A 24199-nucleotide genomic window follows, 5' to 3' on the forward strand; every position below is an offset into this window, starting at 1 on the left:
GAAGAACCACGCGGCTGTACGGGAAACAGCTTTGAACAGCGGCGCTTCGTTAACGAGGCTATATCTTTTCACGCGAAAGCTCAATGAGCGATACACGTGTAATGTGCGTCTTGAATGACCGCGAATAGAGAGGCAGATCTATTCGAACAAGTGTCAATTTCTCTTTTTTATTTTCCTCTTTCCTTTCTTTCTTCCCTCCTCGCGTCAAATGCAGAGAGCTTTTCGAGATAAATGTTGGCCGCATCGTTATGCGATAACGAAATAACGTGAAAACGGATATTCGTATATAGTAGGTTGGTTGTACATCCATATATATATATATCGCTCGTCGAGTGTTTAGGATAAAATGCACGAAAGTTTTCAAATGCAAATTGCGAATGATACGCCGAGAAAGTTTGAAACGTGAAACGGGAGGATAAGTAGCGGTCTTTCTTTCGGGCGATCTTTCAGGTTTTATTCGTACACTTTGGTTCATTAGAAACGCACAAAAAAAAAAAGGAAATTTAAAAATCCGTACAGAGGTTGCGCGCATAAATGTAACACTTCTTTTTTTCATTCCAATATCCCTCCCCCTAGTGTGACTAATGAAAGAGAAGCTCTCGAGCCGCGAAAACTCATCCGACGTGGCATTTCGATTTTTTTCCCGTCTCGGTGATAACTTTTTCCCGCAAACCGTGCGGAAATATCTGCCGCGAACGCGTGGCGAGCCACGAGGTGAATGACAGTTGCGGACAGTTCGTACACAAGCACGTTCCACTGACCCTAGCTGAAACGATTCGGACGAGTTGAAACACAAACCCAACCCTTGCTCGCACGTGCTCTCTCTCCCGTGGACTTTCTGCACTTTTGGTCGACACTCCTTCCTCGGCCGAGAACTGTCCGAAGAAAGCCGCACGCTGTTCACGGAGATATTAGGATAAGTTTCATTCATACAAACTTTGGAACAAATCTCGACCTTCGGAAACCTCGGCGAAGGGAAGTCTATGAGTCGCGCTCGAGCTCGAGCAAATTAAAGTAGTTTCGCGAGTCATTATCCATAACGGCGAATGTATGAGCGAGAAAATTCTTTTCCTTTTTTTTTTTTTTAATGCAACTAATATTAATAGTAATTGGTACGTCAAAAGAAAATTTAGTTCTTTTGTTTCATCGTGTGACGTAGGAAATATAAAAATTATTATTTTTTTTACGAACAGTTATAAGAGTTTAAGGCTCGTTCTAATTCTTCTTCTTCGTATTTCTCGATTGAAATTACTAAGTGAAGTTAAATCAATAATAGAGACAAAATTAATTCTATGTATAACGATAAATTATCGGATAAAATACGTGGAACATCGAGCGAAACTTTTGAAAATATGAAAGGAAAGTTAGAAAGGTAGCAACTCTTCTCGTGGATTGTTCGCAGCTGTTCCTAAGTGGACTCGGAAGCTTTGGAGTTCATGGCACACAGAAACAAGTTGAATCTACGGAAAGGCACGGAGGGAAGGCCAGAAGAGCAAGTTCGTGGTTGGTTAGGGCGGGGTGGCATGAGGAGGTAGATGAGAACGAGTCACGGAGGGAGAAGCCACGTACGAGGAAAAAGGAGGGAGAATAGGTCGATACGGTAAACTATTGTCTGGTAGGTGAAGTGTTCACGAGAACCGGGCGGAAGAAAGCTTTGCACCGGTTACGTGCATTCTCTGTTTCGCACGAAACGTGAAGATGTGACATGCTCATCACCGCAACGATGTTCAACCGCGTCCAAGAAACCTCCGCACCTCCATCTACGTCTATATAATCTTTTGCGCCTGTTCTCTCGATCGATACCAGTGCACACGACGAATCTCTTTATGCATTATTACCGACCGAGAGGTGCAATAATCATCATTCGTTCATTACTGCTACAATTTATTCTATAATTCTATTTTTTCCAGGGTATTTCGTTTTTATGGTATATTTCATTTTTATATAAACAATATCGACAGTATTTTTTTATGAAATTTTGTAAAAATCGATACCGTTTCGTCAATAATAAAAATAGTGAAAATTATTTTCTAAAATTAAAATATATAATTTATATAATTTAAATAAAATTATCTTTCAGGATGACATCAAAGATACGTTTTCAAGGAGGATTTGACATTTACTTACTTACTGAAAAGTAAGTAACGCGCGAGATATTTTCATTTCAGGATTCGTAATTAATTTGAACATTATTGAACATTCGTATTTCAATTTAATTTACTGTTTTAATCTATTAAAATTTACTTCTTTTATTTTTTAAAGATTGTTAAACGATATATTAAATTAAGAATCTACATATAAATTGCTCTTGATAAAATTTAAAAAAATTTTTCTATCCGTTGCATTGTAAAAGCGTCATTAGATTAGATCTTTCTTAATTTATGAACACTCAATAAGTACTGTTGCAACAACGCCATCTACAATCGAATCATTTGGCGGGAGTATCGAAGAAATTGCGATAATCGTAGGATAAAATTCATCGCGAACGAGTAACGAATCGAAGTGGAATTAGGTTGTACAATACTAAATTTTCGTGAAGCCCAAATACGAATTTTCGAGAATTTCGTCTCTGAATGCAGATTTATGCTAGTACATTACGTACACAAAGATAGTTTGGTATGCGGTGGTGCACGACAATCCTACATCGAAGTGTATTTGCCGATTGTCGTCGGGGGTTGGAGAGGTAAACACAATTCCATCCTACTACATACCTTGTTCTATCCGCTACGTGTACAATCTATACGTATCTGTGTTCGTCTAGGTATGTTTGTAACAAGGTTGCCAGCAGCGTTACTGCGAGTTTCGATCGTGAGACTAACCTTTATGCCGACGTGCGATAATTAATATTCAGATTAAATAAGCAAAATGATCGATAAATTTATGTTTCACAACGAAAAAGTTTCTATTGCCGTTATATTTTTTGAAAGAGGTATGTACGTTAATTCTTTCTTCTAATTTTTTTTGCATAAATTTAATCTCATTAATGAAAAGATGTGATATTTTATTTTTAGTAAAAAAGATATAATCGAAAGAAAAAGATTATTTCTTTGAAATTTATCGCGAAATATAAGAAGATGGAAAGAAGATATACCAAGTAAAAATAATCAATAGGAAAAATAAAGTAGAAGCGAGATTTTGTGAGACGAAACGTTCTACGTTTACTATTACCGAACTGGTTAAACAGGTTATCAGTTTATAGCCACCGTAAAGAGATTTTAAATTTCGCGGCACATGCTCGTACATTCCGCGTGTCTTTTTCTTCTTATTTCGATTGTTTCGTGGAGTTCATAGCACTATGTATAGGATGCGTTCGAGGTTCATAAATCGAAGGTATTTTTACTTTTGAAACATTTTTAATACATTTTTTTTTATCCTTCTATGTATTCTAGATACGTAATTCATACGTTTAAAATATACATAATTAATGTGATATTTTTAATAATACTTACCTTTTTTTTCTTTTATCACTTATAGATATTATGGTTGAAATAATGGAGCAATGCTTTTTTATGCATTGAATCAAAGCAGGCATCTTTCAATAATAATATTCAAGGTTAAAATTCTTTTATTTTATAAATTCAAATAAAAATTTTGAAGTTTTAAATTAAAATTTTCAAATGTTATATAATTTTTGAAGGGAATCGTATTCACTTACTTGAGCCTTATCAATAACTGAAATCATTCGTAGTAGATATTTTATTTCCAATTTAGGAACTGAAATGCCCATATAATAAAAAATATTTGTATCGTAATAATAATTATTATTAAATTGGGAAACGAGGGTTACGCTAAAAAGTCACTGCTAAGTATACAAAATGAAGAAAAAAACTCGCAAAAAGAAAAACAAAAAAACGAACATAGACTTTCTTTTTTTTTTTTCTGAATATTAATCATTCTCTAATTTTCTCTCTGTATTCTCATTCATACATTCACATCTGATCGCGCGGATTTGATATCTCTCATTCTTTATCTTCTTTTTTTCTTTGTTTCACATACATACGCACATTCTTTCAATTTCTTCTTGAACGCTCACGCTCACTATAATTCGAGATTAAAACAACCACGGTAACAAAACAGAAATTAATTACATAAAATCTTCCATATGGAATTTTTGCACTTCCTCTCTTTCCTTTAAACTTTCTTCTACAATCTTATAGTCTCTCTAATTGATAAAGGGCTCGTTAAAAGCACATACAAACGATCGTCGTTATCGTTCGATTTTGAAAGTCACTATCTAAGCAGTTTTATGGCACGTATTCTCGTACAAGCCCTTCCTCTTTTCTTTTTTTTTTTTTTTTTTATTATTATTTTAATCTTCATTACGAGAAAAAGAAAATTTTCCTCTTCGTCATATTTTATTTCTTCCATTCTTTGTTTTCAGTTATTGTTTAATTAATTTCGCGGAATTTATATTGAATCGCAACAATAACGTATCTATTTTTGATATACACTCACACATTGAAATCAGAAGTCTTTTTTACCTTCGAATACGGTTTATCAGACTTGGACGTGAAGAAGGTCTGTCTTAGATCGTATTTCTTTCACAATACGTCAACGATCTCGTTGGTTCCCGACGATATTTTTTCCTTAATAAATTTTCAAAAAAGAAAAAAAAAAAAAACTAAGACTTTTTTTTAGAAATACTTCGCAACATAGCACCATTGGAACAAGAGAAGCATCTCGAGGCATATCTCATAAAAACAAAATTATTCATCGTGAGAAAAAAAAAAAAAAGAAATAATTCATGCTCCTTTCTGCATTATTATGATTATCGATTGAAACAAAAAGAAATAAAAGCTTTATATGATTTTCAATACGTCGGGCTTAACTCGAAGACCTTTCGAAAAACCGCGATCCTAAGTTGCAACGACGTTCATCATTTCGCTCTTGTTTCGTAAAAGAACTTCCAAACATGAACAACTTATTGTTGAAAGACATCGATATAGAAATCTGATTTTTTTTTTTTTTTTTGCTAGAATAGTCCATGGTGAGGACCATTTACATTATTGTACGTTTTAGGGTTACGAATGTTTTTTAACGTTAATCTGATATTGTTTATTTTTTGTTATTTTTTTTTTCCTTTATCAGAGTATCCTAAAACGAACAAATTCTATCAATATGTCTACATTTAACATGGATATACCATCGGTACTTCTTTTTATTCTTCCGTTCCTCAAAACGTTGGTGGCCCGCGATGTTCGATCGTTCCTCGGCAGCGATCGCGTTTATTTAATCAGTCAATTATTACGATGGTGCTATTTTAATTGAAACCAATGTACGATTCGCATTCTTTCTCTTTTCTATTTCTTTCTGTTTGTTATTTACGAGCATATATATGTATATACGTATATACGTCGTACACGAAAATGAAAAGATTTTTTTATTATCCGCGCTTATTTTCATTCATTTCTTTCTTTTTTCTTTTTCTTCCGTATATGTGTTCAATGTACAAGAAATTTTCTAGAATTATTCTGTAAAATATTGCGTTGCACCCTAATAAGAATATACATACATATGTATATATGTAGCGATACGACTATCGTTGGCCACACAAATAAGACAGCCTGTACATTTACTAAATCTTAACGCTCTTACGTAATGTTGAAAGATATAATGCAGGGAATTTATCTAGCTTAACGAATACGTGATTATATACATTATGTACATTATCTCGTTGCTATAATCATCGCTTACGTGCACTTATTTGTTAGAGTTGACTACAGATCAGTGTTGCGTGTATGTGTATGGTGATTGGTATGTATGTGTCAATACAATGAAAATTGTCTAAACTTACACAGTAGAATAGGGTTCTCGCGATCGTTACTACGTAAGATTTGTCGTTATACAATAAACAATTATACATTCTTGACGATCCGTCGGTTTAAAGATCTCGCATATACACGTATGTACGTGTATACGTATATATATTTATATATATATGTATATGTATATATATATATATATTTTATATATATATTTCTTTATAATTATTTATATATTTATTTAGTTATCACATCGCACGTTCGAAATAAAGGAATTCGGACTTATGATGAACAATCAAATTATTAATCTCTCGAAAAATGTACATTTTACAAAAACAATATATAAAATAATGAAAAAAGAAAATAAAACTAGTACTCGAACTTCTTGATTTATTAGATTACTCCTAACACTCGACACTTGTAGTAGTGGTTATACACTTAAACTTTGCGAAGAATAAACGTAGAAAAAAAATCGTATTATCGTATGAAAAAGAGTCAACTGCATTCATTCGTTCCTAATATGAGTTTCAGCATTTCTCTTTTTTTTCCTTTTTTTTTTTTTAATCGTTATCACAGTGTTTTAGTACGCTCGTTTTTTTTTTCCCCCTTAATTAATATCGAATATTCTCTCGATTATTATATATATAAAAATTAAAATAAGACCGAAACATCGTTTCATCGATTTCCATTTACAATGAAGTTATCTCGTTATTATTGTTACATATAAAAATTATTACCTAATTTATTGCATGATATATGCATGTAGTACACACCTAGTTTACTGTATCCATATATTTTTACTCGTCCACGTTCGAACGTTGATAGTCACTTCTTCTCGTTTTATTATATAATTCGAACGAAAAAACTTCCGTCTTCATTCCTACCTACCCTCATTAGAATATTTAGAATGGTATTCAAATACAGTATATTTAAATGATCATCGAAAAATCCTTAAAACGATAACTTAAATACACATTTTTTTTTTCCCCCTATTATCAGTGATTAATTTTCCTTTTTTTTTTTTTCCGCTTGAATGTCTTTATTTATTGACACATACGAGGAAGTCCTCCCGAGTAATTTCAATGAAAATAGAATTCGAAGCGAGGAATCCGACGGATCTTTGTCCTTAGAAATGAAACCGACGTTCGCTACACATCGGAAACCCTATATGAGATCCCATTTGCCTACTTAGACGTTGGAGCAGCCGGCTGGTGCTGCCCCGCCATCCCCAGTCTTGGTTGCGAGGAAGCAAGTAATTCTTTATAGTATGCACTAAATTCCGGCGGTAAAAACGACGTTGCAGCCGTGGGCGGAATCGGCGGGGGGAATAAACCATTATAGAATGCGGAATAGTACATGGGGTCTAAAATCGGTAGGAACTTGCCGGGCGTATTTGGCAGTTGCGGAAGGTAAGCTGGATTGTTTTGCGGCACTGCAGGTACGAAACCAGAAGGTATACTCGGAACACTGTGTCTTCTTCCAGCTTCGGTTTGCCTTGGTTCCTGTTGTTGTTGTTGTTGTTGCTGTTGCTGCTGCTGCTGCTGTTGTTGTTGCTGCTGCTGCTGCTGCTGGTGTTGTTGAGCGATTAACGATTTATCGCCCTCGCTGATCCGACGCTGTTGCTGCTGATGTTGGTGATGTTGGTGCTGATGTTGTTGATGCGGTTGTTGTTGATGCTGTTGATGTTGATGAGGATGCGGATGCAAATGTTGCTGTTGATGAAGGTGATGCTGCTGGTGTTGATGATGCTGATGATGATGGTGATGCTGCTCCTTACCGCCTATCTCTACGTTTTTTCTCCTATCGATCGTGTTTTGTTGTTGGATCGTAGCCATCCTGGTATAATTTCCACTATTTAGATGATTTAGATTAGGTACATTCGGTATAACAGGATGACTCGGTTTCCTAGGTGTATAAGGTGAAATTGGTTCACTCCTTGTCATATACTTGCCGTTCAATTGCTGTCTTCTTTGCATAGGTATTGCATTATTTCTAGATGGACTCGGTACGCGGACAGGAGCCGGTGTACATAGGTGATTACTCTTTTGCTTAGGATTTACGATTGTAATTTCTAAATTATTCGAAGCCATGGTTCGACTGTCGAGTACACTCTGATAACCAGGGAAGGTACTTCGTTTCGAACAATCTGTTGGTTTTTCTTTATGCGTGGACGAGTTCCTCATCTCCAAGTTCAATGGATTAGGCCTCGGCACTACAGGTACTTTCACTATTTCTAAGCTCGGCCTCGGGTACGTCGGCTTGTTAGATTTTTGCGTCAAGTCGAGAACCCCGCCGTAAACGGGATCGTTATTACTATACATCGGATGCGGCTGCAAACGATGCAGCGAGGGACGATATTTTGGAGGGATAGGAATTTCTTTTGGATCTCCGTAAACCGTCTTTTCGTTGTGTGCGAATATCGACCTCGACTGTGTCACCTTGGGCGGAAATATCCTACCGTTAGGAACAGTTGGCGGCACGAAACGATGATTTGCTTGATGCAACCCCGACGATGCCGGTGGTGGGACGTTGGCGTTCGCGTACAATTGTAGCAACGCGGCGTTATTAGAAGTGCCAAGATTTATCACACGACTGTTCACCATATTGTTGTTGTTCATTGCGATGTTGTTGTTGTTATTGTAATGGGCGGGATGTTGTTTCGTCGGCGTTGGTAACCGTGCTTGATGATGATGATGTTGCTGATGTTCTTGGGGGGACGACAACATGTGCCCTATGTCGGGCGTCACGGTGACGGAAATCAACTTGGGAATGGAATTGGGCGTGACTGGAAGAGGATACGATATCGGTGGCTTTTCCTCCGATTTCATCGTTGCTGGCGCGGGAGAATTGTTTTGAATAACGCTCGGTCGCGTATCCAAGTCGACGGCAGTGACCTCGAGCCCACCTTCGCGGAGTATTTCAAGTTTGCGCTTCTTGAAGCTGGGAATGATTATCTTATCCCTACTCGTGTCGCTTTCCGTTTCAAGATCGATCACCTCCGGCGATCTAGGAGGCACTATAGCCTTCTCCGCAAAAATTGACTTTTCGCCGAACAACGGGATGTTCTCCTTGCCCTGCGCCAGCAAGCTTGTTTGCTTCGGGTCCAATTTGATCTCTTTCATGTCCTTCTCGGGCGGAGGCGTTAACGTAACAACTGTAGAGGCATTCGTCACCACTGTGGTTACCGGAAGACCCGGTGGCGAACACGACGGTGGAACTTGTTGCGATATGAGAGGGCTGTTCAGCTGCCTCTCTAACACGCTCTGACTTCCAGTACCATTCGTGGGTGTGGTAGAAGGTGTACTACTCGGCGTTGAAATTGATGTATTAGAAGAAGGTGGTGGACTTGGCAGTTGGCTGGTTTGCTGGCTGGGTGATGGTGTACTATTGGCAATCATGGTATTTAATGATTTCAGACGTTCCGGCTTCACTCTTACGCTACGTAGAGACGACGTCTTTCCAGTCTCTGTTTTGGGTTTTTCATTCGACAGGAACGGCTACAAGTAACAATTACGTTGTACGAATAACATGATACGATAAACATGGAATAAGTATCGAGCGATCTCAACGATACTTACCGCTGTCGATACGATTGATTGTAAGGGAGGGCTCGTGGTGGTAAGACTCGTTTCTACGGGGGGAGGCGTATCCGATGGATATGAATCGTTCGTTTCTTGCTTAATGTCCTCGGATTCTTCGGATACGCTGCTACTTTTACTTCGTCTTCCGTGTGTCAGTCTAATTTTTTCTTCCTCGCCTCTTTGATACCTCTCATATGGTAACAATAACCTGTTCGTACGACAGACTCTATAGACGATTGTCCGACTTTGTCGTTAATCACAGACACGACAGACTTTTCATCCGTATTACTTTACCTTTCGTAATGCCGTCGAGTGATAGTCGCGGCGCTGGTAGATCCTGTATTACCACCTATATCGTCGTAGATATTCTTCCACAGTCGGCCAGCGCTGACGGAATCATAACCACCAAGCATTTGCACTTTCGTATAAAACAGGAAGAGATCGACTGTAAGCAAAGGAACCTCGTTAGTTGGATAGATTTTGTTTGTTTGTTGATAAATATTTATCGTATACGTATCGTAAGATTTGTCAAAAGGAAACACTGCTGTAGATCAGCTTCGAACAGTACCAATCACTGTTTTGATTTAATTACATATGGATCGACATTTACATATGCGAAAATACGAAATATAATTAAAGATGTATTATTACAAATTTCCGCCAATTGTTAAAAAAAAAAAAAGACGTCACACAGATACTGACTCTGCCTGTAGCCCAGCAGTGGCATCTTTCCGACAGGCGTACCCCGCGAGTTCATGAAATTCTGCACGTCCGTTATGAATTTCTTTTCCTCCGCGCTGGTCTTCCGCTCGCTTCGCCGTACTACCGACGAAGGTGGCCTACCAACGCTCGGTACCATAACGTTCGAACTCGCTGGGGCACTTTTCGACGTGGATGCAACGGAAGCTTCACTTTCATTACTCGATTCACCGGGCGATGCGCTGCGCTTTTTGCGTTTCCTCCTCGGCCTTCCTTTCAATTTTGGTGCTGAAAAATATTTCGCTTTGCTTTCAATCTTGAAGTGAAAATAAAACATAAAAAAAAAATACACACATATATATATATATCTTTAAATTTCTATAAACGAGAAATGTTTGTTCGATATAAATATAATAGAACGATATTTTCATTAATCGGATAAAAAAATCTTATTATTCGTTTTTTTACGGCGTAAATAATAATCATTTGGATTTTGAAAATTTACGTAACGATCGAAAAAAATAACACTTTTCATTAAATATCATCATTTTCATTGTCTGATATTAAATTTTAAAAAATTCAAATGAATAAATCAATATGATAAATTGTACACATATATATATTTTATATTCTATTGATTAATAATTTAAATCATAACATGTATTAATGTAATGATTTAATAATTAAACGATAAAAATTAATTTCGAAATATAAAAATTGTTATTCGTAAATTACAATTTATACATTTACATTTATGTTCTTTACATTATTATTAAGCAATTAGTTAAATTATAGTCGTAATTACCATACCAAACACTCTAACGATCTAATAATAAAAGTTAAAACATTTTTGTTTTTTAATCACTAGGATTTTACATCACAATTTTTTTTAAATTTACTCGACACTTATCACATAATATTTATCGTACAATGTAGGTTAATATAGAATTATATATCATTTCTACTTTAGTTTCCAAATCTATTCCACGTGCACGTGTCACATTTCAATATAAATCCCGCCCGAAAAGTTAACCAACAATTTTTCCTTTGTACGAAGCACAAAAATACCTACCAACTAGTTTAAAATACACAATTTTATTTTCTTGTATTTTCATTATTATGGACATTGTGTTTTGTATCAAAATAATGATCTACTAGCAAATGAATCGATAAACGATTCATACGTCACATTACACTATTATCACATTCACTATTAAAATTTTTATAAATCCTGACACATCGAATTATGTACATATTTGAAGACGGATGTATATATGCTAATAGAAGTGTTAATATGCTTTGTCATCGTTATAGTTACAAAATATTTTTCCAATGAAGAAACACAACCTTACACTAACGTTCTTCCCGCTAGCCTTACCCGATACGTTCTATTGTTTTTTAAATGGCTCTCTAGACTATGCAATGTAATTGTCTGTTGCGACCACATGCTAATCTCGGTCGGTAAATAATAAAATATCTAATAATTAATTAATTAATGATTATTAATACATCGTATAAGATACTTATAATTTAATTATTATAATATTAATTAACCAAATATTTTACGCAACAGATGAAAAAAAGTATTTTCATAAATAGATAATATTTTGATTAAATCTGTTTTATCAAGTCAATTTTTCTACTTCTATTTCGTCATCGATGTAAAAAGGAAAATAAATTTCAGTTGGTAACCTAACCTACCTAAATGATTGCAGAGGAGCTCGTGAGTTTCAAGATCCGGATAGTCAAAGGTATCTCTACAGAAGAGTATCCTTGTACCCGGTGTGGCGGTGAATCCACCCAGTGCGGCTGCTATGGATGAGCAAAGCCAGGACGGTTCGGCGCCTTCGAGCCTACGTAAGAGTGCTCGATATCGGCAATACCTGGGATACGAGAGCACCACCACTTTCGTTTGAGAACTATAGTCCGATTTTCGCGTGTTGTGATTGCTTTCGTACTCCTTCTGTTGCTTATCGACGTCCGAAAAATCAATGCCAGGATCGGTGAGCACCTGCGGTTGAGGTATCTCATACCTTAACGGGCTATTCTCCGGAGACGACGTTGGGGTCGGTGGGTAAGATACTTCCCGACCCCATGACCATTCCAATGCAGGCGATAACCACGTAACGAGATCATGAACACGCACCACAACCTTTTCAGATATTGTCAGCACTTCGTCCTGCAATCAGATAAGTATTTTTCGTTTTATTTTTTATGTCGATGTTTTTTTTTTTTTTACAAATATATCGTATTTTTTACATATCCGATAAAAAAATAAAGCGAAAAAATTTTTTTAAAGAAGAATACGAAGAATAATTTTTAAAATAGATAAATTATAAAAAAAATGACTTTTCGAATTGAAATGATTTTTTTTATCATGGATAAAAATAATCACATAATTTTTATCGAATATGAATTGTTATCCGCGTTATGTCACTAACTTATCATTTAAGCAATCTTCTTTCTTACAACTAAATCTTTTCTTTAAAATTTTACACATTTTATACGTATATATCTATCTCTTCGCAAAACTTTTGTACGTGTATTATATTTTTAAAAGTAGAATAAAAAGTTGTCGACGTGTTTTATTATGATTTATCTTTCTCAAAATGCAATTATTCTTTATTTTTCTTTAAAATTTCCAGCCATGTTAAAATAATATTTTTACATCGTTAATTAAATTACAGGTTAAATTGAAAATAAGATATTGAGAAGAGCAAAAATAAACGATAAGATAATTAATTTCAATGGAACTTTGAAGATTTTCTATTGACTCGGGAGGAAGTAGGTATCTTTCTTACCAGTCTGTTCCATTTTCGATATTATTTTACCGACCTTTCATCGACAGGTGGAGACACGGTCAAGTCTCAGCGCTACTTAAACTCGTAATCTGACCCATCCTCTACGTACATAGATCTACTTGTCGTGTATAAAGCTAAAATACCTATGTGCTCGTTATGTATACACATAATCCAGCCAACGTAACTCGTGGTTTATGTTGTACCTCGAGTGCATCGTTACCTACTCCGCTTCAGCGATAATTTAATTGTCCGTTGATGCCAGCGGCGACGTCATTTTCACAAAGTTTGACCTAACTTTTGGACCTGGTGATTTGTGGAATTTAATTCAACTGTAAGTTATTGCTTTCCATTAAAATTTAAAATGTAGAAGAATGAATTTAAAAAAAATAAAAACTTCTCAAATTCGAAATAGAACGAAATACAAACATAATTACAATTTTACACGATGGACAGTAATAAATGCAATTTGCGCATTTCGTTTATCTTGAAGATCGAATAAATGCTCGTAATGAGTCATACCAAACATTGATGTGAAATTTATTACTGGGACGTTGAACGTGCATAAATCAACTAAGAAATGTAAACATACGGTATGCTAAGTATTAGCACTCTTTTCATCGGTTCTCGACCTTTGAACAACGAGGTAAGCTCGAGCAATAAAAAAGAGGGAACACGAATAAAAACTTGATCATTTAATAAATACGAGTATAAATAATTTGAGATATAAAACAGTCAGAATATAAACGTAATTTATTTATATAATACGAAATATATTGTTATATTTATTTAATTAACATCAACCGCTTGTCCACGATGTTTCTCCGCAATTAGCTTATATAACTGCAAGATTCGTTAGCGGCAAATCGAATCGTCCGGAAAGAATTGAGATTCAACGAGGGGCAATTGTGAGATGCACTTGAACCGGTGGCTCTGCGAGTAAATCCGTTAACCCGCGGCGAAAAGAGCCTTGAGCCAAGTAAAATGGCCGGGTTTTAACCCCTTGCACTTCAACTGCCAGTCGAGTTAGCTATAAAATGTTGAACGTTTCAATGAAACTAAATTTGATAATATTTTTCTTTTTTATCTAAATACGGAGAAATAGATTTTACAATTTATTTATTTGTATAAATAATCTTTTCATTTTATTTAATAATCATGATTGAAAACAAAATTTAAAATTCATTTATCTATCTATGCCACGATATAACATTCTATTTAGTTTGGGAATCCTATAGCTCCGGTTATACTTTCATCTTTTAACTCCGTGCTCATCCATGCCCTCCTTCAATCCCGCCACTTCACTTCTTCCTTTACTCTTCTTTCCCTTTTTTTTCCCTCCCCCCTCTTGCTATTGCTCGTCTTTCTCGTCCCTCGTTTACATCCCATTCTCGATCTTTTCTTTTCCCATCTTTATATCTCTTCTTCTTTTGGCTTTCATTGCCTCTTCTCTTTTTTTACTCCTCACCTTTAATCACTTATTTGCTCCCCTGTTTGTACAATCTTTCCTTCGCTACTTTACTTACCAGCTCGTTCCCTCTTCTCGCTCCGTTACACAAAATTAATTTACCAATCGAAAGATTTGACCAAATGTAGATGGCGTTGATAGTCCGTTAATAGTCGCTTAATATTTTCATATAATACAAAAAAAAAACGTTTCAAATATTTGATCATTAAATTCATGAATGTAAAAATGAATTTTTTAGTCTTTGCAATAATTCCATAAACCTAGTTAGAAGGTATATCGTTCCCATCACTGTTAATACGTTTTCCCGTGGATTTTCTTTCCCTCTGTGCTCTATCAGTCACGTACGTGCTCTCCCATTTTCAGTTTCAGGGAAAATCTTTCTCTTTTCTTTTCGTCATACTCCCCCATTGCTCTCTCTCTCTCTCTCTCTCTCTCTCTCTCCTGTTTTCCACCCCTCGAGCACGACTCTGAAAACAAACCTTCCGTCTTAATCGCAGGGACACGCGAAAAACGATGAAGAAGAATTGTGTAACCGAGAGGTAGCACGCGTAGCACAAAGAAAAATCTTCCGACATGAACGTTTCCCATCCCCCTCCTTTGTCCCACTCGTCTCTTCCATGTATTTATTGCCGTGATTTCCTCCACAGGGTTCCCTCCACGTTCTATTGACTTTTCGGACTCCCACTTGCCCCTTATTGCTCTTCACCCCCTATTGATTTCGTTAACACGGAGATATCGTTTTAATTAAATTCTCCCCACCCCCTCCCTCCTTAGTTTTTGCCGCAATTCCTTCGGGCCGGCTTATAATCGTTTGTTACAAGACACGAGGAATTACGCCTGATTATTCGCGTATTATATTCGGTGGTTCGTTGTTCCCGGAGAGCGGAGTAAACCGTGGCAACTTTGTAATCACGTTAAACCTGGTAGTGAAACTGATGGCAGGAGTTCAACTCGCAACTCGATTCTATTTAAATATTTAAATGTAGTTTTAAACTTGTCCCGCCCAAACGAAGTTTCGCCAAATTGGTAATCTCTTACTTTTCAATCGTCTTCCCGACCGAGCACTTACGCGAAATGCAATTAGCCGAGTGTAAATTTTGGATAACGAGGGGGAGCCTCGATCAAAGATTTTCGAGATGGTCGAGATGGCTAATCGATGATGAAATGATTACGATTGATCGATTCTTCTCTGCCGTCGAAACGGTACAAGATGGAAAATTGATTTAAAATATAAAATTCAATTCAATTCAATTCGGAAGATTTTTTTTTAATTTTCATATACTATTGATCGTTTTATGTATATATATATTTATTTCGAGCCAATTTATTAAAATTTTATTATCAAAAATTTCAGATACCGGCGTAATGGTTAAAATATAGCCGTTCGAGCTCACATGTACAAATATTATAAATTTCGCCTATGATCCGTTGAAATGTTTAATGGAAATAAATGCGGCAGGACAAAATGATTTCTGGACAAAAGGATTAAGTTACGTATTATTAATAGGTCAATGGCTGGTTTCGAAATGTTCAAGTACGTGTATTTTAAATTAATCTCGAGATATGCACACTTGCAAAATTCAATTTAACAAAGCGAACCGTACTGTTTGAGGCGTAAACTTTTACCTCGAAAGAAGGAGTATACCTAGGAAATTACACCTTGGGAGGAGTTTATAGTATCTTGAAATATTAAAATATCTTCTGGTGAGAAACAGCCGTGGGTCCATGACTTTCCTCCTACAACTCTTTATTACACCTTCATGTTTATTCGTCGTCGAAATAAGATTATGTACCGAAGGAAAATTAAAAAAAAATATTAGAGAATGGTAAGTAACCGATCAAAACAAGTAACGCCATTTCGCTTGTGGACAAGGGAATAATTAAAAGACATTTACACCTTTAAAATCTGATTAACATTTTGCATTTAAAAGATGAGGCGAGACTCCATAGCTAGAAGCATTCCCCTTGACTGCACACATCCGAGATGTGTATCTGGAAGAGGGAGAACCAGGAAGAGTCGACCATTACTGGAGGGTGAGAGTTAGGGAGAGACAAGGCGGTGGTGGGATTAAAGAGGTCAAAGGGGAGAAAGAGACGGAGAGTGTATGGGGTGAAGGAAACAGAGAGCGATGCACATGTGCAGGGACAACAATGTGCCAGAAGATAGTGCAATAGTTGGCACAGATACAGGCACAGATTTAACCCTAAACTCGTGACACGGACAGTGTGCATGGAATCACGTGGAAATGTATTCAAACGTTGCTATGGGGATTTCGCTGCCACCCTAAACACACCGATAACCCATCAATTTCAGCGAAATCGGACGACCTGGCAAACTGTAATATCCGATCATGTTTCTATCGTATTAATCCATTCTTCTTCTCCAATTTTATCGTATCGTGAATAATAGTCCGATATTATCGTAGTTCAAATATCATGCTCACAGACAGAATAATTGTTATATGAATGTATTCGATTAAAATTTTTATTGCGCCAATTCTTCTGTTTTATCGTGCATTTATCGATTTACGAAACGATAAAAAGGAAAATTGAAGAGAAAATTGATCGTAGAATATTGTTCTTCTTTGCTGGTGAAAGGATGAGAATTGACAAAAGTTTTGTTTTTATTGGGAGCTATTTCAATTGGCACGCTGAAAAATTCGTCTATTATTGGCCGATGTTAAAAACATGTTATAACGATATTTTGGCAATATTCGTCAAACGGACAGATTTTTGTCTTGTTTCGCGATTTCGTGTCTTCGAACGATTATTAAAAGACTGGATGGATTAATTCAATTCTTGACTGGGATTAACAACTAATAGGGGACGGGATGAAAAGGGTTCACAATTAACTGCTAAATCAGCGAAAAGATAGGGTAGACGATTCGAGAAGAATGTTTTATGGCAAAGATCCAAATGATGTTTGTAGCTCGACAAGGAATTGTTAATGAATTTCTAGTATCGGAAAATGTTATTTGAAATTGGTATAACTCCTTTCTTCCTATTGCTCCTTTTACGAGTTATTTAATCGATAACCATCGATTTTATATTTTTTTTTTCGTTTTACTTTTACGTAATTTACATTTACGGGCAAAGATAATCGTGTTAGGCGAGTTTCAAAATTTATATCCGATATCTATACTTTTTTATCGAAATCTATTTTATACGTGGCGAGCGTTAAATTATTTTTATATCGCTCCATCGTCCAATTATTGCACCGAGATTCGACATAAATTTCGCATTACTATTCATAAATTATTTGTAACTCTGAATTCAATTAAATTTTACAGCAAAAGTCATCCCGTGCCGGGGCAGAAATTGTCCACCCGTTTTGATTAATTTGACCGGCAAAAAATAATAAATAACTCTCGAAATTGTTTTACCGCGCGTATTAATTTTAACCGGGCGCGCGATCAATAATGTATGTTGTTCGATTTGTTTATTTCGAGAGCACATCGAAACGCGCGCATCGTTTTAATAACGATATCAGTACGACACGAACAAGGCCCTTAATACTTTTCCGTCGTGTAATGCGACTCATACCCACGTCCATTTACCGACGAAATTTATTACATTAAACGTAATAAACGACTTGTATAGCATCCAAGCATGCTAGCGATATTATTATCGTAGCTGCGAAACTTTCTATCTATCTAGGTAATCTCATCTTCTGCCCGCCACCTCCTTTATCTCTTGTCTTTCACTCAACTTCTTAAGTAGTCTTTTGTAAGTTGAATTAAAATAGACGTCAGAAAATATTCCTCGGATGATAGCAAACCAGCCATCAGATGAAGGAAGTACAGTAATATACATATAAATGACCACGAATTTGTCCATTTATATGGTCATTGGCCATCCCCACCCATTGGAAACGATCGGCCCCGAATGATTCCGAATAGTCCCGAACAATGGCCGTGTGTCCAGACATGGCGTGTATCGTTAAGACGCGAAACTTGTACAATTATCACGTATATCGATAAAATCGATCGCTCGAAACGACGAGATGAAACGTGTGAAATTGTTGTTTGACCGAATCGATAATCATGAAATAACGTTAAAGACGAAATATTATATACGGGGAGAAAAAATCTGGGAGCCACCGTATAAATATGCAATGCTGCAGTTGACATATTCGCCGAGCGTACATAATACATTCATGAACGAGAGTGGTAGGGAGAAAGAGCAGGAAGGTGGGGAGGAATACAATCGTAGAGTGGAATATGTAGCGTGTTGGTTTTAGTGACGCTCAATCTTTGCTTGTAAACCGCACTGGGAGGCCATTACTTTGGAAGTCACGTTGTTATCCGACCACGAATCTCACTGTGAAAAGTTTAGATTTCGAGCGTGCTTCCAAATCAAATTCTTTCCACCTCCGCCCGGCTCGAATTGTTTCTTCGTTTTTCTTTCGCTTTGAACCGGCTACCGAGAATTCAACAAAGGGACGTCATTCGAGTTTTATGGTTAGGGAAGATTTACATCGACAAAAGATAGACAAATGTGAATTCCTGGTGTACGTAGTAGATAAAAAAAAAAGGAAAAAAAATAAAGATAAGAGAAAATATGTATGAGAGAAAATATTAATAAAAAAGAAGGGGAAAAATACGTAACACTTGTCGGAGAGGGAAATACGAATAGGATTAATTTTAGCGCTTGTGACAGGTTTAAATCAATAAGTATGAGAGCCACTGCGAAGCATAAATCATTGTTAGATTAAACCCTGGAGCACGCGGTAGTAGATGGGGCAATGGCGCGCTTTCAGGAAATATAGGGTGACCCAAAAGTTCCGATCTATATTTCATTGAGTCATATACAGATCGACATGAACAATGCAATATGAAACTAGGCTAATTGATCGAGTATTTTCATCTCCCTTTCGATAACTTTTTATGGCCATTGGCTTTTATATAATTTTTCTTTAAAAATTTTTCAAAAACATCTGATTTTCAAAAAAAATTTCATTTCTATCGAATAAACATCTTCGTGATATGTTTATCTATACTGTAATAATATCGAAATTTCGTGCAATTTGCAAAAATTCAATTTAGAATTTCATAATTCCAGTGATAACGATCAAATCTCTAACGATGCTCGAAAGCTTATCGTCAAACGGATTTTTATTATATATCTGGCAAAAGTCGTACGTATTCTGAAAATCAAAAATTAATAGCAAATAACTGCAATTATCGAGGTTGCTAATTAGCGCGCGCAATTTGAAGGCCACTTGGCGGCTAAAGTCATTTCCTTTAATGTAAGAAAATACGTTTTGCTCGATTCAGTCGGTCTGAATGAAAACAGTGCCACTTTGAACTGGTATGCGAGGATTGAAGCTAAAAGGAATTTGATTATGCTTGGTAGTTTACACACGGTGTTTCTGGATCGATCGAGCCACCCGCTGTCTCTCCCTACCTTTCGTACTGTCTTTCTCTCACTCTCTCCCACCCCTATTATCCCTCTCTTGGCTTCCTCCTCTCTTCCTAGTCCCTTTTGCTCTTTATCTGTCTAGTACACACACTCTCTCTCTGTCTTTCCTTTTTCTCTTTCTCTCTCTTTGTGCGTTCATGTTTCCACGTCTTCATACTGGTTTCGTCAAGGGTCATGTGTGAGGAATGGGAATTACTTTTTAAAAAGGAATAAAATGGAATCGTGTTCTCGGTTTGATTATATTTGTACAAATTCAAATGTTAGATATTTTTTTAACAATTTTCTTCGTCTCTTATTCCACGTTTAGAATCATAAAATTTTCCACTTGAATCGATAATATATATTTTCTTTTTTTCAATATTTCAGATTGTATTTTTAGCTGTATTTTTTGCCATGCACGGAAATATGCAATCAAGATGGTACATCATTACTAACTTCATTGAAGAAAGTAAGAAGATAATAATAAATAATGCATCTGCATCAACGAAAAGCAATCAAGGATTTCTTTCTAATATATATATATCGTTAGTCGTAACATTACGATCTACTTGTCATAATGGTGTCATTATTTCGTTATTACATACGAATACGTAATTTTAATAGAATTTCATGTAGACATGTATCATAACCCTCTACACGATCATTTTACCGACTAATAATATCATTGAGATGACAAATTATAGGTTATACGCGTCTCTTATAATTCTTTCAATTACGTATTAATCAAAAGAATTGTTTTATTGCCAAATTCATTACGCGCAAGAGCGTTTATAACGTGGTGTATAAATTTTTATACAATAATATCAGTTCGATCCCGATGATAGAAAACTCTGATACCATTCGTTTTTTTCGATTATAGCTCGATAAATTAACTTCTGTCCGCTTTAGTTCCGTTTCATTTGGTCGAAAAAAAAAAAGAAAAATCTACGATGATAAATAAAAATACGGAGTGAAAGGGGGAAAGTTTTTTTCGAAGTAGATTTACCCGATCCGAAATAACCGCAAACCATCGAATTATCCACAGTTGTAGCTCTTCTCCCCCCTCTCCCATCCCTCCCTTCGTAGCGTCGAGTTCCAATATTTTAGTTTTTTAGCTGGAAATCTTTGAACAGTTTTATGAAACTTAAACATCGTGCTTAAAACTTATAATTCCATGCAAAGAAAAAGTTTCGGCCAACTTCCGCCCTGCCACGTTTTATGTTTCATTTCTATTCATTATTCCAATGCTTCTTGAACGCGCCGATGCAAATTTTATCTTTTTAACGCGGCCACCGTCTTTCCACCGGGACGTTTCTAAACAGTTGAGCGATAAAGGATAACTGAAGTGGCCGGCAAACGCATTTCATTAAGATTAAATATTGCTCAAACCGGAAGATCTGCCAACGATTCGTTTAATCCATCGCGCAGATCGATTAATAATTCTCCCAACCCGGATCCCAAACGAGATTACGAACCGTCAAATTTCAACTGTACGTTTCTATTATGTCTCGTCACTCGAGAATGGAAAGATGGCGTATAATAAAAGTGGCTGCTTGCGCTCGAATATTACAGATTTCGCATTGTCTGCTCTCCCTTCCTCTCCACGGATATCTATATCTCTTTGAGCAGATGTGTGTCTCGCGTTCATCTTTGATGTATGGCTAAGATCGAGAAAAGTGATTAAATATTCGTTCTTCTTGCGGCAGATATATAGCGCAACAATATGGACGGGAGAGAAGAAAAACTTTTACTTTGTCCAGTGTGAAAGTGCGCTCCGTTATTAGCCCTTTTTTTCCCTCCGTAAACGAAAGAAACAAACAATGAGGATAAAGGGAATGAGGTAGAGAGAGAGAGAGAGAGAGAGAGAGAAAGGGGAAAAAAGAAAGAAACAGAGAGCGGGTTTTTATCGATCAAATCCATTTCCATGAAATTCAACGCTCTTTGTATGTTTCAAACTCTGGAAACGTATCTATATTGCGCAACGATAAATTTATTGGATAAACAAAATACGTCACTATATTGGGTAAATAAATCGCAGAGTTCATTTTCATGGAATGCCTCTGTTAAATAGTTGAAAAGCATTGCGAGACTCCCTTTTACGAATTTCATATGGATGGGTCGTGAATGCGGCATCGAAATTATTTTGCGATTAATAAATCGAATTGAATCGCGTTACATTACGTAGAAATATTTTTCCACGTAGCCCCTTATTTTAAAGAAAATATATATAATTAATTCCATGCGTGACGAATTTTTTTTGAGTTCATTCAGAAAATGAGAAAAGTATACGGAATAGTTTCTGTTTGAAAATATAAAAATATACGAAATAAAAAACAAGAAGAATATAAAATTTGCGTTATTTCGTGTTTACAAATTTTATAGCAATTGAGAAAGATCGTTCGTTTAGAGTGATTTTCGGCTGTGTAAAATTTTTGTCAACAATTTCATCCAAACGTACGGTATCCGCCACGTTTACTTATGCATTAGACCGAAATATCCAAGACACGAGATAATACGAGGTAGATAATAATTTTCACTTTACTCTCGTTGATAATCTAATTTACTTAATTCCTTGATAAAGTCTTGGACCAACGTATGGGAACGGGCAGCGTAAATTTCTAATTAAAGTGTCGGCGAATAATTTTATTTTGTACAGCGCCGAAACTCGAACAGTTTCTCTGCAATTCAATGAAACAACGAGGGTGGAGAACGGGGAAGGGAGGAGAGGCTAGAACGTTACCACCGACTTACCGAAAAGTTTCACCCCACTCCACCACCCCGAACCGCCCCCACTTCGTACGCCCCTTGCGGCCGTCGGTGCATTATATTATATAATACACGCCCATAACGGCATACATTCTCGGCACGAGCATAATAATAATAATAAAGTGACGTTTACATTTCGCATAAGGAACGAGATAGAAGAAAAGTATCGAGCGAGCGAGATCGTAACTGTTGCGGGGGAAAATGTTAAAGAAGAAGTATAAATGATTGAAATATCTTTTTTTTCTCATTGGCCCCAATAAATATTGGAAAGTTCGGTTGATAAATAACGAGTGCAAATAAAATGGAAATTTTTGTTATCGTCGATCGATAATTATCACGAGCGAGTGAAATAGAATTTATGATAAATAAATTAAACGATCCCGGTGATAATTTCATTCTCGATCCCGAAAAATATTTTTAATCTCAAATTAAACGTTATAACGATATTCGTGTTGAATCTGAGTTACATCGAGAATGTATTGACTTCATTGTTTCGTATTATTTTAGACGGAACGGGACGAAATATACCCGTGCATGCACAAAACAAATAGCACGAGAAAAGATGGTATTGATTATTCGATTAAAATTTTATTTCGAGCGATAAGGTTAATCAATAGACCGGTAGAATAGTGAATTTTATTTCTAGAGGAACGATATAGAAATGAATATGATAACGTAAAAATGTTTAGTAAAAAAAGAAAAAAAAAAGCATATTATAAAAACGAGCTTACGCATTAAGAGTAAATTACATGAGAAGATTGAACGTTGATTCGCAATGCATTCATAACGTAAATAAAACCCGGATGCAATGTTGTAAATGCAAATAGCGTAGAGATAACATAGGGTGAAAAGTGAAGTTATTACACACTCGTGTTTGCATTCCTTCGCGAGTGGATAACAACCGTTTGTCATGGAATATATTTTCTCAGATTCTTATCAGAAAACTAAGGATATCGAATATACATTTTTCCACGGTATTATCGATTAGATAATACATCTAATAATATTCAAACTATAACGACATCGAGTCACTCAACGTATGTATATTTGGCAAAACGTTACATCGCGTCGAATGTAATAGTTATCTTTGAATTACATATTTCGCGATATGCATTATTATGCAAATAACGCGACTTCGATAATAGCCCGTAATATTCAAGTAATCTAAATCAATAATAATATCTTCCTCGATAGCCTTGAGCGACAGTGATACGATTTCAACGATACCCGTGCGATCTTTAAAATGATTGATGATGGAATTTAGCGTAAACTTTTAATTATACGATTGCAAATTCAACAATAATCTTTCGTAATTATTAAACAATTTTGGATATTGAAAAAAAAAATCACGTGTAAAATTGAAAAAGATTTAAAGTTCGATCGAATCTTGTTTCCATTTCGTTCCAAACGTAATTAAAGTAAAAAAGATGTGAATAATATATTCATAAGAAATTCCATATTATCCCCCAAACCGGTCTTGGAGTCGAGTAATCGAGATCATTCACGGATCAACAAGGATTTGTGTACACCAAATACGTTCGTTATCCGAACGTTGGTAATGTCTCTTCGCATCATTCGATCATTGCTCAATTGCCGCAGAACATTATTATCGCGATTCTCGAGAGTGGAACGATAAATGCAGAGTCCTCGTGCACAATATGCGCCGGTTGAAAGGAGAGAATTGCGCGCTTGGCGCATTTAGCGATGGCTTCAAGATACTTCGGA

The 24199-nt window shown here is 36.1% G+C and overlaps 1 protein-coding gene and 1 long non-coding RNA gene across 4 annotated transcripts in view; one reads left to right on the top strand and one right to left on the bottom strand.

The window, feature by feature from the left end:
• Positions 1-914: 914 nt before the first annotated feature.
• LOC108000932 (uncharacterized) lies at positions 915-4621 on the top strand. The gene is made up of 4 exons (XR_001766620.3): positions 915-2683; positions 2762-2929; positions 3012-3330; positions 3475-4621. It is a non-coding gene; the product is annotated as an uncharacterized LOC108000932 (long non-coding RNA).
• The window catches only part of LOC108000925 (AT-rich interactive domain-containing protein 5B), a 184071-nt gene continuing 163419 nt past the window's right edge, over positions 3548-24199 (bottom strand). The window contains exons 3-8 of one of the 3 annotated variants that reach the window (XM_062077804.1): positions 11744-12221; positions 10046-10330; positions 9638-9788; positions 9341-9551; positions 7714-9259; positions 3548-7613 (exon numbers count right to left, since the gene is read on the bottom strand). In XM_062077804.1, coding sequence (XP_061933788.1) covers positions 7549-7613; positions 7714-9259; positions 9341-9551; positions 9638-9788; positions 10046-10330; positions 11744-12221 — 2736 coding nt within the window. In that variant the 3' untranslated portion in view covers positions 3548-7548. Of the gene's footprint in view, positions 9260-9340; positions 9552-9637; positions 9789-10045; positions 10331-11743; positions 12222-24199 lie in introns of all 3 variants that reach the window. The other 2 variants (XM_062077801.1, XM_062077802.1) reach the window with 2 other exon arrangements.

This window comes from Apis cerana, linkage group LG8 (assembly GCF_029169275.1).
Source record: "Apis cerana isolate GH-2021 linkage group LG8, AcerK_1.0, whole genome shotgun sequence".
Classification (NCBI taxonomy): domain Eukaryota; kingdom Metazoa; phylum Arthropoda; class Insecta; order Hymenoptera; family Apidae; genus Apis; species Apis cerana.